At 42.5% G+C, this 14,143-nt stretch overlaps 1 protein-coding gene across 3 annotated transcripts in view; it reads left to right on the top strand.

The window, feature by feature from the left end:
* Positions 1-14,143, top strand: part of ELMO1 (engulfment and cell motility 1) — a 1,154,836-nt gene that overhangs the window by 361,419 nt on the left and 779,274 nt on the right. For all 3 annotated transcript variants that reach the window (XM_069215589.1, XM_069215618.1, XM_069215598.1), the window contains 2 exons: positions 7,054-7,089; positions 11,588-11,687. In XM_069215589.1, the coding sequence (XP_069071690.1) occupies positions 7,054-7,089; positions 11,588-11,687 (136 nt within the window). The remainder of the gene's footprint in view (positions 1-7,053; positions 7,090-11,587; positions 11,688-14,143) is intronic.

Genomic DNA, 14,143 nt, shown 5'->3' with positions numbered 1-14,143 from the left:
GTGGCTTCTTCCTGCCACTCATTCTCTGATTTCATGCGCCAAGAATGAAAGACAAAGCAATAATCTAAGAGGTAAAACAGAAGTAAGAGATACCCATCTAGTGGATGAATTGTATAATATGAATTAGTAAACCTGGGATCAATCCTGGCTTCCCGACTTGTGTGATGCTAGGAAAATACTTTATTTCATCAAGCCCCCTTTTCTCCCATTATCACATATGCAAGCTCCTTCAAATATGTGAGATCAGGATGTGCGCTGTACAAAAATCTTTCTTGTGTTGGATTTGATAGACTATAATGTTCCTTCTTGTATAGTAAGAATCTAGGCCCAAATAAAGGTGAACATTACCACAGACTTCCCTATTAGTTCCTAATGGATTCATTGTCGTGGTGGGGAGATGTAGGCTTCCAACTTCATGTTTAACAAGACAGGAGGTGATATAGCTTAAGGGCTACAACTGCCAACCGTGCAACATGGATAAGCCGTTTTGAATTCTGATGAATCTCTCTTTGGCAAAAAATGTAATGTATTGTGTGCCTTTTGTCCAACACTGTGATCTTATTCTCCAAGAATTAAGGAAAAACCATTAACATTTTGATGTCAAAAAGATATAGCCATCTAATGATTAAACTGTACAGGGTGAAACTAGAAAATCTGGGATCAATCTCGGCTTCCCTGCATGACTAAATTGTATGATCTCGGACAAATACTTTATTTCAGCAAGTCTCCTTTTGTTCATTGTCATACATCAGAGCATCTTCGAACATATGAATCCAGGGTGTGTTATATCCCATCAAACCCCCATTGGGCAACTAAAGACCACCACCACTAGGGAGCAACTGCCTCTTTACAGCGTTGGGCTCGGGTGCCAGTGTATCTGCCAAAATTCTGAAAAGAAAAACACAAATAATTAATAGTGCCATCAGTTGCACTTTTGTGTTTGTGCCCTCGTGCTGTGGCCTCTTTCAAGCGGCAGCATCCCTCTATTGCAAAGAGCTTTGAGGCAGACTCTGGGAGCATAAGCCTTACACAAAATTAAACCTATTCATAATGGTTAAAATTTGATATGAATGCAGTTTGCTTGAGAGAAATACCATGGCTGTTGAACAGGAGGTACATTTCCTAAGGCACAATATTCACCATAGAGCCTCTTGTACCTCCGAAGTAATGAATAAGAAGCTGTGAGTATGCAAATTATCGGGGGAGCATTCGCATTTTACAAAAGTTATTTTCTTCTGAATTGTGCATCATTTACCAAGAGTAAAGCTCTGTCTAGATGAATAACAGCAGAATGACGAAACAAGCAGGTTTGTGGTGCTGTCTAAAACCCAGCTGCTTTTCTGAATATGACAAATGAATTGGCAACCTAATCAAAATGGCTGATTAATGTGTAGGGCTTCCTAATCCTTGGGCTTTCTGCCGATGGCCAGGACACGCAGCAAAGGAAAACATTACAACATTTAAAAACACCAAATATGCAATAAAACAATAAACTGGAGAGCTTGTGACAAATATACAACTAAGTAACTGCCCATCTGCTGCAGTGTTATAAAGACTCACCTTAAACTGAAACACCTCTAGGCACTTGAGACAACCAGGGGTATTAATTCCAAGCCTGTGAAAGGTGCAGGAGTGAAGAGACTTACAAATTAGATGCAGCTTCAGAACTCTCTAAGCGGACAAAAAGAAGCAACATAAGTGTGAAAAACACCTTTCCGCCCGGGACTCGCACTCACCCTTTCACACACTTTCTCTGAGGTAGTTGCTGTATTCCAAAAGCTGCATGTCATGCTAAACACGAGCACTGGCTTATATACTAGTTTTACCTGCCAGAGGTTTTTGCTAAGGATACACTTTCATCCCTCACTTCATTGCCAGTGGTCTTAGTCCATATGGACGCCAGAGCGAGGTTCACCACCTTCTTCCCAATCAGAAGCTCCGATAGGAAAGGAGGCTTTCGTTTTGCCTTTATCGTGGCTTCTGGTGGGGCATAAGGGTGCATGACAGACAGGCCCAAGTTCACCATTGTCTGACATGCATGCAGATATATATTGCATCTGTGAAAGGACAGGCTGTAACAGCCTACTCCTGACACATGCACAGTACAGCCGAGAGGAGCCCTCCTCTAGTGTAAGGTGAAATTGACAGGTTCTACATGCAAACAAATGATCGTGAGATCATTTATTTTCATGCAAAAGCTGAAATAGATGAGAAATGAGATGCAATGTGCGGCAGTGATGGCCAGGGGTCGCTGCCCTTGTGCCCTCTATGGAGGAGCTGCGACTGGCCACACCTCTTCGATATATGGTTACATTTTATCACATCTGCAAGAACCCACGCTGGCGGAGGAGGTGCATATGAAGAACACCAGGCATCACAATGGGGTTGAGGATGATTTGGGAGCATGAGCTGCTATGTTGGACTCACTGAGAGACCCCCGACTCGCAGCCCCCTTGAAGTTGTAGCTGCTGAATAGCACAAAGCAGCGGAACAAATTGAAAGCCTCGAATTGATAAGGGGAGAGGGTTGGGCATGATGCTAGTGGGCATTCGGATCTGTGACGCTTTGGAGGAGGGCATTGTAGACATCACTTTGGGTGACTAGGGCAGCCCTCAGTGGAGATTGATGTAGCTATTGGTGTGGCACCGTGCCTTTACCGTTGCCTTCTGGCAAAATGTTGCCTGCCATACTTTCAGATCTTTGCTAGCATTACAAAGATTTGGGCCACCACAGTGGCTCCTCTAAGTCCCCTAAAGGTGGCTAAGCAGCCACATAGCAGACTGTTTTCTTTTTCAGATACAAACTCCCAAGACAGGCGTTTGTTTTTGTAAAACATGAGTCTTATGAGCTTGACACCCTACAGGTTTCCTTCCAGCCTTCCAGGGTGTGGTGGTCATTTTTTTTTCTATTTGGGATCGCCAGGCTTTTCCTGATGGTCACAAGCAGAGAACAAAATTGCATCAGGCCATTCATTCTAAATAACTCTAAATAGGAGGGACGGTCTGATGTACTTATACTGATGGCCTTAAGTCTATCAGGCTGTCGGTGTAAGGTTCCCAGCGGCAGAGCCAGTGGGAGTGCCACCAGCAGAAACATGATGGTCTCCCTGGCTCTAAATAAAGTGGGCGGACTGTCGGTCTGGCAGATATGGTTTGTGATGGCGTACCCAGTCAGCCAAACTCTAAATCAAGTTCACTTTGTGCTCCTCCTTTCACCCCTTCCTTCCTCTCACCACCCTAGTAGAGGTTACTGATATGAATATTTTGAAAAGGTTATTAGCTGACCTTGAGATGCCCCTTCCTTTGCAGGTCACAGTGTAGCAACTTGTGCATACCTGCATGGGTGGGAAGAGATTCAAAGAGTATTTGCCATGAGCTCCCTGGTCTAAAGTTTAGGAGCACAACAGCTTCACAGAGCTATGTGTGAGAAGGTATTCATTGATTTGGGTCTCTGTAATTAGTGTGGTAGCACAAGTTCAGGTTCAAATTCTGTTAATACCAGTAGACTTTTGATCAGAGATGAGGGGGTCTCCATCCTTGATTACAGTTTGAACAGACGGAATTAAGCACCATGGCTCCTAAGATCACCAACTTCAGCGCACCCCTTATATTCTTATACATTTTGACCATGACATTGAAATCTTCAACAAGAGAGTGATATATAAAAACCTAGAAAAGATGTGTGAGACGTTTTCTGGAAAGTCTACTGTCACGTGGTGATATCAGGAAATTTTGTCATATCTTTTAGACTTAGTACTTATGTATCTCTGACTTGCAAATCATTTGATAGCAATGGCCGCTTACAAGAAAGGCACCAAACAATGACTTGGCAAAGGCCGTTCAGGGGGAACTGGAAAATTGAAAAAGGCCTTTCACATGATGAGTGCTCCTGCATGGAAGGGAGAGTGTTCTGCTTGCTCAATTACCTAAGGAGTCAAATGAAAACATGTAAAAAAATTTTTTTTAAAAAGCCGATTGTCTTTCTGGCGGCAGGCAATTTTACATGTAGAGTGAGTTTGGGTCAGGAATGGTCGAGCTTTGTGTGTGTAAATCTTTAAGAGTGTTTCATAAAAAACTGTTTCTAATACCACATCCACAATACTTACCAAAGGTGGTTGCAATTTTTCATTTAAAGTGGACAGTTTCTTGCATTTATTTTCTTTTATACTATATTAACCAAAAGAGATTGCATATATCAGAGACCCAAAAGGAAGCAGATATTGGATAGTTAAGAGAGGACACAGACCTAATCATTTAGGGCCTGAATACGACCCTGTCAGATGGGATACTCCATCACAAACGTGACAGATATCCCCCAGTTTTACAAGTTCCATAGGATATAATGGAACTTGTAATACAGTGGGTGGGATATCCGTCACTTTTGTGACAGAGTATCCCATCTGCCAAAGTCGTAATCAGGCCCTTAATCCGATGTTTCTGTCCTTTGGAAATTCTGTAGAACGTGCAGCAATTTCTACATCAGAATTAGCATAATAAACTGTTTACTTGATTAAGCCATGCAATCAGGTGACAGAAAAGGATTTGATAGGTGTATCAATGGTCTTCGTTATCTTTATTCAGATTTAGTACAAGATGCGAAGGTCTCTCTAACAGTGGTTAGGATCTTATTTAAAGAAGGACCAACCTCTACCCCCTCCTCGCTCTGAAATAAGATGCTACTTTGTGTTCATGACAATGCAAGTGAATAAATAAAGATTCTTCCTACAAGGGGTAAATTACCAGATATGGCAGTGTTAAAAGGACACAGGTTTCAATAAACAAGTTACTTGCCTATCACAATGGTATTTTCGCTTGATGTCTCTTGTAGAATCACATGCAACCACACTTTATTGCCTTGGTCCCAGAAACTTTAGTGCCCCCAAGTAGAACATGGGTGCAGAAAATGTTTTATGTCCACAGGAGAGCACATCTCGTGAATAGTTGCAGATGCTGAATAGTTACACTGTGGTAAATCCACCAAGTTGTTTCCTTTTCAATTGTCATCAGTTTAGTATTTATATGGAAGAAGAAATACTCGAGGGTGGTCGTCATTGGATGGACAATGGAATGTTGGGAGCACCACCAACTGTGCTGTTGGATTTTTCTAAACTTATTACTCAGAAAATGTAATGTGAAAATATGGAATAACTCTGTTGTTAGGGTGGAAAAGGGTCCCAAACTTCCCATATTGTCAGAATGTGTATGGCAAGAAGACTTATGGCATGTATGTATATGTGTAAGTAGAACTGCATAGACCGAGGCAACGGAGTGGTTAACAGGGTCAAAGGCAAGGGTGCAGTCAGTCTATGATACAAGAGGTAGCTGGATTGTGGACTGGTACAATGTAATAATGTGGCATTCTTTATAAAAAATTATATATTCAACTCTTTCTTGAATTTGAGCAGGGATGGTCCTTATGGGTACAGGGATGTTGTTTCAGATCCTGGGTGTGTAGATGGAAAACGGTCTGTTGCCTTGTTTTGTTTTCTTTTTTACACTTCTAGACATCTCCAGTCTAATGGTATCCTGGATGTAGGTGTGCCAAAAGTCACCAGAGATAGTGAGCTTATCAGCCAGATAGGTGGAGGTTGTGGTGGCTTTGCAAATGACCTGGTGCTAGCCTGCAAGGGAAGCCAGTGAAGTTCCATTAGGACTGGGTGATGTAATCCTTTTTCGTCACCACTCTCACGAGACAAGCTGGGATGTGTAAGGGTTAATGTATAGTCTGGGATGTGTTGCAACAGAATGGCATTTTCACCTCATCCCGATACAGAAGTGAGAAGGCTTGCACACCAGTTCAGAATTTGATTTCTGAGAGAAGCATTTTCACTTTCTTCAGCAGGGAGACTTTTGTTGTCACCGCTTGCTGTCTTGTTTATGTGTTCTTAAGAGTGAGGTTGGTGTCCTGTGTGAATCCATGTGACTTGATGTTGGGAGAAAGTTGGGGTCTGACACAGTCAAGGATCATGTCATTGAGTCATTTTTACACTATTTCTTGCTTGATGAGGTGGAATTTCAGGTAGGTGCTAGACATCCAGATACAGATGAAATTCAGGCAGTGTTTAGAAGCATTGGATGTCTGGAATGGAGGAGACTTTCAAGTATTGTTATGTATTCTTAGCATATTGGTCACCTGTGTTATCGGTGAGGGGAGCCCCAAGTAGCCCAATGGGGAGGTTTTGTGTCCTCTTCTCTCAGAACAAGAGTCACATCAAAAATGTTTTCCATGTGGGAAAATTCGGCACAAACAGACAAATGCACATTTACTTAGTTGGTATGGCTTGGAGATGATTCGCAGGTGTAGAGTTTAGGGGACATAAACATACTCCTGTAAATGTACATTATGTCTATATGTAAATGTTCGTTTTTTTGTGAATCCCAAAAAATTATTACTTTTACAAAAATCATAGGCATTGCCCTATGACTCATAGTACGGCAATTTGTTCTGTGAAATGTCCCTCCAAACGATATAGGAAGGACAGCTAAAATCCTGAGCCAGGGAGGTCAACATATCAAGATGAATAAAAGATGATCAAGGCATGCATGGCATTGGCGTACATGGCTACCTCGTATAACAGACAGGCCTAAAGTCAAAAGTAATTTTTACTTAGAATAAAAAATATGGATTGGGGATCCAACCAGTAGATGACCAGATATTGAGTAGCATGTGAATCTACAACAGCTATCAAGATGCAAAACTATTGCTACAGGTAAGTAACATGTTTTTGTTTATTTTGTGTGTAGCCTTACCAAACTTTAATTGCCCAGGTCCTTTAGATAAGTTAGCCCCTGCTATACAAAGAAGGCCGTTTAAGACGAATTATAGAACTTGTATATGTACCTAATGCCTCAGACAAGACTCCCTGCCTTGCACAATCCTTTAAGGTTGTTAGATTGGCCTAAAATATCAGAACCTTTTCAAATGAAATATATCAGTGCTTTAACTCCCGGGCACTGGAAAGGCAATGTCTGGATGCAGTTAAAGGTTTGTGCCTGTGTACTACCGATGCTCTCAAAAGTGTATCCTCACATGAAAGTTTTTAAATTTTTGCAGACGCTATCAGAAATTGCAGAAGATAATGAAGCCCTGGTAAGGATCTGATTGCATCGCCGCTTTGTGCACTTCCTCTTTAATTTGCATGTCTGCTCTCGGTCCACAAACTAAGCTTACTTTTCCTATTTGCTCATGCACATACTGATTCTAAATAAACTGGCATGAAATTCACATTTTCATTTCCTCTCTGCTTGAAATCACCCTCTGAGCTTGTGCTTTATTTGTGCCTGTGGGATCCTCAGTATTCAAGAGACTATCTAAAGTGATCACACGTGTAGCGGGGATTCTAGGGTAAACCACAACTCATTTCATATTGTACGGGCTTCACAAAATGTGTACTGTTGCAAACAGGCAAACTAATACAAAATGTGATATTGTACCATTCATAATCTCAAGTTTAGAAATGTTATATTTACTCCCTGATGATAAATCTGTTTGACATAAGGCGCACCCACTAGACTGGATGGTACACGTTCATTGGCCAACTTCTAGAATGTACTGCTTTGTTGGGTGATAAAGATTACAGCAGTGTGTCCTAATTCTAGAGCAATAATTCTTGCAACAAAATTAAACAAACATTTGCAATGCAACGGGTCTTGCATTTCTCAGAGTTAGAGCTATTAGCAGTTGTAAACGCCCAACCGGACTTTTCTTGCCTCATGAAATGGAAAAAAAACCAGCGAGATCGCACTGCAAAAAAAGAGAAAAAGTAGTCCACAAATTGGACAGAAAACAGCGAGCCTTGTATGTTTTCAGTACTTGGTCACTGCGCTCGAGGAGGGCTAACCACTGGAAAATGCATGCCGTATGCATGCCTTCCACTAATGAAAACAAGCAGATTTTAAAAGGCAAGCCCACAAACCAATAAAAGACACTGAAGTGACAAGGGCGGGGCTCCGAGTCCTTTTCTAACTACTATAGCGTCTCGCAAGCGATATGCATGCTCATGCTACGCAGGCTCGACCCTAAAAAATAATGAGCAGTTTTTTAAAACCGTTTGTTTAATAGATGAAAGATTTAAGATTTAGTGGGAGCTTCCACAGGGGTTATGGAGTATTTTCTGTTCTTGTGAATAATGTTGCATAAAAGGTCAGAACATAGTGCAATTACACACCATTTAAAGCCTGATGCATAATGTAGCCCAAATAGTTCGATTTGCAAGAAAATATTTTGTGCGCTTGAGAAACCTCCACTATATATGTTATTCAGAGGAGACAAATTTCGCATTATGAAAGCAAGTGATGACCGGTAAATGTGAGAAATTGTCAGAATATGCCATAAAAAAGGTGACAAATTGCCCTCCTGTCAGCATGCAGTTGCTGGAGTCCTACTAAAGGGTCCACTATGCAGTTCTGCTTGAAGGTTAACCAGAATTAGAACTGGAGCGAAAATAAAAAATGCACTTGACTTTGCCAGTTACTTTCTGTGGGCAGTACTGTGTCTGTTCAGATCCCAAATTTCTGATCTGGTGGAGATGTTAGCTACATTGTCTTTTGGGACTACTAGTCTCACTCTACATGAAGATTGAACCTTCGTGGTGTAGGTTATTGATCCAGACAAGGAACAAGTGGAAGCCCTGTAAAGATTGTGTGCTAATGCATGAAAGAAGCCCGGGTGGGCTCTACTAGGTGAGGACCAAAATCCAAATGGGTGTTGGGGGAAATACTGCCAAGTGACCGCAACGTCTAGGTAGACCGCCAGTCACACACCCTATTATCTCCTGCGCCTGTTTCTTATTAGCGTGGTGGCACAGAGGAGACTCGGATGAGGTTCTTGAGCAAAAACCAGAACCTCTGTGCAGATGGGGCTTCACCAGCTTCTCTATCAGTGAGTGGGTCACTGCTGTACAAGCTAAGACTAAATGGAAGGTGGGCCCAGCTATGTTGTTTTTATGCTAGAGGATTATTATTTAATGTACAGTGTACGCATGCGCAAGGTAACACAACCTTCATTAGTTTCTTTCTTACTGTTTTCAGCACATGTTAAAGGTGACATACTTTATCTCTCTACAGAGGACTTTTTTCTATGTTGAGGACTGGCCAAAGTTGGTTCTTACCATCAATCAGTGCACTTGCATTGTTAGGGGATCTAATACTTTGCATTGTACCTTGGTTTCCTTAATCCGCTTTGGTGCTTTGCCTACTCTTGGGGGTGTCCTTTTTCTGCTTGATATTGACTGATTAGGATTTGCACATACTATGCTTAACCTATAGTCTGAGATACCACCGTTGACCAAAATCAAAGTGGCCCAAGTGTTGTTGGTTCACTCATTGAGGTACTTTCTCCATTTGCTCCTTTACACATTCCTCCAGGGTGTGCAGATGTGAATAGAGTTTGTCGCAGTTCTGCTCATTTAGAAGCCACTGATAATAGATGAGTGTGTGATACTCTGTGACCAAAGAGAATGCTCCAGCTATAAAAGTTTCAGTCGGATTCACTATTATTCAGATACTGTTTCAGTTGTAGGTATAAAATACTGTATTACCTATTTAATAGCAAAAATATGTGTGCTAGGGATTGTAGAAAGACTAGATTGAAGAAACGTGCAACCACTTTATGGTATTGAAGTCAGTAATAGACGTTAGCCAATGTGCTGAAATGCAGACATGCACTTCAAAATTACATAGACATAAATATTAACTGAAACAGAAGATGCTTCCAATCGATAGTGATGCAGCTAAGTGCGAATGGTGAAAGTGAAAAAGCCCAGTGCACGTGGTGAAAGCAAAAATGCACATATAATAGTATGGTCTTTTGTGTAGTATGTACAATATACTTAAAAATATTAGCTATCACATTGGGATCAGGAAAGCTATTAAAGTGGACCGAACAGCTCAATTTCAGTATAGTCCAATATATGAAATAAGCCAATATTTTGAACCCTGTACATTAGAGCATATCAAATGGTCTTCATCGAGATAAAGAAGTGGATGCAGCCTTAAGTAGAACAGCCAAATGGTCTATAAGAAATGTATCAACTTATAAAATATATTATATGTGTATGTGTATATACACAAGCATATTTTTATTCACATTTTAAACAATACAACATTATCACGCACCATTGGTCATCATCCTCTCAATATAGGAAGAGCACTGCTCCTTCAGAGAAATAAATCCATTAACATCATTTGGGAGTTATTCTTTCCTCTTTCAGTATTCGTCCACTGCCCAGTCATCGTATGCATTCATATTTCCCACCATTTTATCTCTAGAGATGAGCTGAACACTGTCAAGTATGGGGTTCCATCTGATCCAAGCCTGCACGCAGTTTAGTGTTGCAATATGCCCCAGATAGTTGCATACGTCATAGTGTTAGGTGGACTTCAGGCTTAAACCAATAGTACATTGGAGTTTGGGGATATACCGCCAATATCCAACTAACTATGAAAACAACAAGAGGAGAAAAAAAAGAAAAAGGGGTAAGGAAGAGAGTCTCTGGGGAGGTGGTTCCTAGGTATTATGGTTGGTAGGGGGGGTGGAGTGCAAGCAGGCATCAACAGTGACAGCATGTCAGAGTGGTCTGGGTATGGGTTTTACTGGCCTGCATGGGTGAATGGTGGTGTCTTTTTTAGCACAATCTGCTACATGCCTGTGACACACCTACAACGTACTGCGTCCTACACAAGGACCGGTGGACCTATTTGCCTGGAGGACCATCTCTCGCTTCACTCAGCCCATCTCCACTCCCATCTTCCACATCCGTACTATTGTCCAAGCCGCTCCATTCAGATCCAGTGTCTACTTCAGGGTGATTCCAGTTCTCCAGAACCTCTGCCCACTGTGCCATCATAGGACAACTCCGGACTCCCCGGGCATCTTCCTTGCGTAATATAGTTTCTTCAGCTCTAGCACTGTAGTGACATCCCCAGCCCATGTTTCCACTACTGGTCCTGTCTTAGACTTACATGCCAGTGCCACCCTATGCCTAGCCAATGCAAGCACTAAGTCCAGAAATCTAGTGCCGACCCTGCACATCTTTGGGCCTTGGGAATCCACCCAGGAGGCCTGTGTCCACTGTGCAAGGAAGAGGGTGCTCCACTGCCGTGTGAAGGTGGAGTAATACTGCAGCCCAAAATGTCTGAAATATCGGGCATCCTTACATCATGTGTTGGAAATCTGCATTAAGTGAACGGCACTCCCAGGGCTCGCCCCTGTAGATAACCTGTAGTCTGTGCGGTGTGAGGTAGGTCATGTGTAAGAGATTTAAGTTTATATATTTGTCTGGTGTTGCGATAGATAATCTTAGGGTAAGCCATTAACTTGTCTCAATCCCGGTCTGTAACCTCATGGCCCAGGATGCCATCCCATCATAGTCACTTTTGGGACGGATTAACATCTCCTCCAAAGTTGTAATAACCCCCATTGTCTTGTTGTCAGGCTAGCCACATACTACCTATTTGTGTGCAGGCGCAATGAGTGTCGTCATCACGCGGCCTTTGCTTTCTTAAGAATCGTCTCTGTAGCCAGTTGAAACGCACCCTGCTCTCGTGTGCCGCCACTGCAGATGCATGATATTTTTTGTGTATTCCAGCTTTGGAGACATGTTGTCCTTTACACTGACTGCATTTGTGGAGTTAATGGATCATGGCATTGTGTCGTGGGACACGTTCTCCGTGGCATTCGTTAAAAAGGTAGGTGTGTTTTCTTTTCTTATTGTTCTTTGCATGTGAACATAAAGCATGATGTACAGTTTAAAAAAGTTTTGCACTTTTCGTAAACTCCACGCTCTTAAAACAAGGATATGCAAAGCCCAATAGGTCTGGCTTTGATGTGCCAGTGCATGCAAACACAGGCATTCATAAATGTTTTTCGCATGCGTTGCATGCACAAATGGTTCACACTCTAAAGCATGGTGCATTAGATTCGCTAATACTTGATGAGAGGGTTGGGGGATCACAAAACGGTTGCTTTTTGTATTAATGCACATATGCGATAAGGAATTGAACGTGACAGTGATAGTTGAATGTAAATGTAAAATAGTCCGTAATGCATTTCAACGGAAGTATTTTCTGGAAGTCAGAATGATACACCAAATAGACAATGCCAAAAGGCGAGAGAGTCCCGTGCTTCTGAGCGGAGCCAAAGCTTAATCTGCATATTTGAGAAATCGTCTAATCAGTCTGCAGACAGCTGTGTTATTAAGCCGCACCGAAAAATTCTTTGAAGGTTTTTTTTTTTCTGGAGTGGCAGGGGGGACTGGCTTGAGGGGACATTTACAGCAGAAATCCCCCAGAATCCTTCCAGGGATCAGGTTTGTAAAGTTAGCTATTTGTAGTCTTTAAGGATTTCGGTAAGAGTTGGCTTTCGTGCACGTTTCTGTTCAATTCCGCTTTCTGCAAGTTAGTAAAATATCACTATCAAATATCTTGAAACTACAACAAAGGCTCAAATCTCAATATGACATCATATTTTTTTAGCATGGCCTTTAAAATTCATCTTGCAAATTGATGCCGTTCGCCCAGAAACAGTTCTGGTTTCAGTAACTGGCTTTCAGATGGAAGTGTTGCTCGTTTTCGAAGCAGACATACAGGATACTGAGGAATTTATTTTTTCGAATAGGATTGGATTGGCTAACAAATGTACACAGGTGATAGCCAGATTTTGTTGGATCTTCATTAAGAGTGTAATGACATTCATCCCCTCTATTAGTCCTAGAGGCTTGAATGTCCAAAAGCCATCTCTGCTTTGCAAAATTTTGATCCCAGCATGATTTACTATTATTCCAAGTACACTCCAACAATTATATCTGACTGACCAACCACCTGGAGGTGGCCCCGCTCCTCTCCACGGAGTCAATAAGAGTATTCCAGAGGCTTGGAGTTATGGGTGACTCAAAACTGCTTTGCAGCGGGTGTGTTAGCATACTTTTACATGCTTATGATCTCTCTAATATCTGTCCCATGTTTTCACTAGCTAGTGCTTAATTTGTAATAGAAAGAGTGCTGAAGCCTGAAGTTCTGCTTTGATGCCTGCAGCCGATGCTAAGAAAGATCTGGGTGCCGACTACCAGGGCTGAGTTGTCGAGATCCTACCTGATGCCTCTTTTATCCAACATCAGACCCCACCCTATCTCTTCACTCTTGCAGGTTCTTATTCATCTCTGCTTTCTCCCTTTGTCGCTGTTTTTACACCTTTCCCTACCTCTTTGTTTCCCCACTTTGTGTTTTTTTTTTTTTTTTCTCTTGCTCGACATCAAAGTCTGCTGATGAAAAGTGAGTACCGGTCCCTAATAGGTAGTGACAGTAGGTCCCACCTGCAACCACTGGCTCAAATGATTAAGTGAATGTAGCCCGCCAAAATATCCCGGTCCCAAAAAAACTTTTTTCTATGGGAAACATCCCCAACCACAAATCCCGAACAACGAAGTTGTGAACAATGAAAGCGGAATAACGCTTTCGTTAACCACGACTTCGTCGTTCTGTGCCTTAACTACGCATGTGCTGAACAAAGCACATGCGTGGTTAAGGGACAGAAGAAGGGAGTCAGCTTTGTCGGAGGACGCGATCAGGTAAGTGGGGCTGGAGCCGTCTTAGGGGCAGGGGTTGGAGGTCGGGGCATTTTTAGTTTTAGGGGCGGGGTGGGGGGTCACGGTAGTTTTAGGGGCGGGGTGGGGTGTCAGGGTATTTTTAGTTTTAGGGGCGGGGTGGGGGGGTCGTGGTAGTTTTAGGGGCGGTGGTGGGAGGTTGCTGTAGTTTATGGGGGTGTCAGGGTATTTAGTTTTTAGGGGTTTGGGGGGTTGGGGTAGTTTAGGTTTTATGGGGTAAGGGGTCACGGTAGAGGTGAGGACGGTGAGTTGGGGTAGTTTAGGTTTTAGGGGGGATGGAGGGTCACAGTAGTTTTAGGGGTGGGGGTCACTGTATTTTTTGTTTTTAGGGGCAGGGCGGGGGGGTCGGGTAGTTTAGGTTTTAGAGGGGTGGGGATGTGGTAGTTTTAGGGGTGGGGTAGTTTAGGTTTATGGGCAGGGTGGGAGGGTCATGGTAGTTTTAGGGGCAGGGGTGGGAGTCGCAGTAGTTTTAGGGGCGGGGTGGGGGTTGGGGTATTTTTTATTTTTAGGGGTGGGGTGTCAGGGTAGTTTAGGTTTTAGGGG

Source organism: Pleurodeles waltl, chromosome 2_1 (genome assembly GCF_031143425.1).
Source record: "Pleurodeles waltl isolate 20211129_DDA chromosome 2_1, aPleWal1.hap1.20221129, whole genome shotgun sequence".
NCBI classification, from domain to species: domain Eukaryota; kingdom Metazoa; phylum Chordata; class Amphibia; order Caudata; family Salamandridae; genus Pleurodeles; species Pleurodeles waltl.
This window is presented reverse-complemented; position numbering and strand designations above follow the sequence as displayed.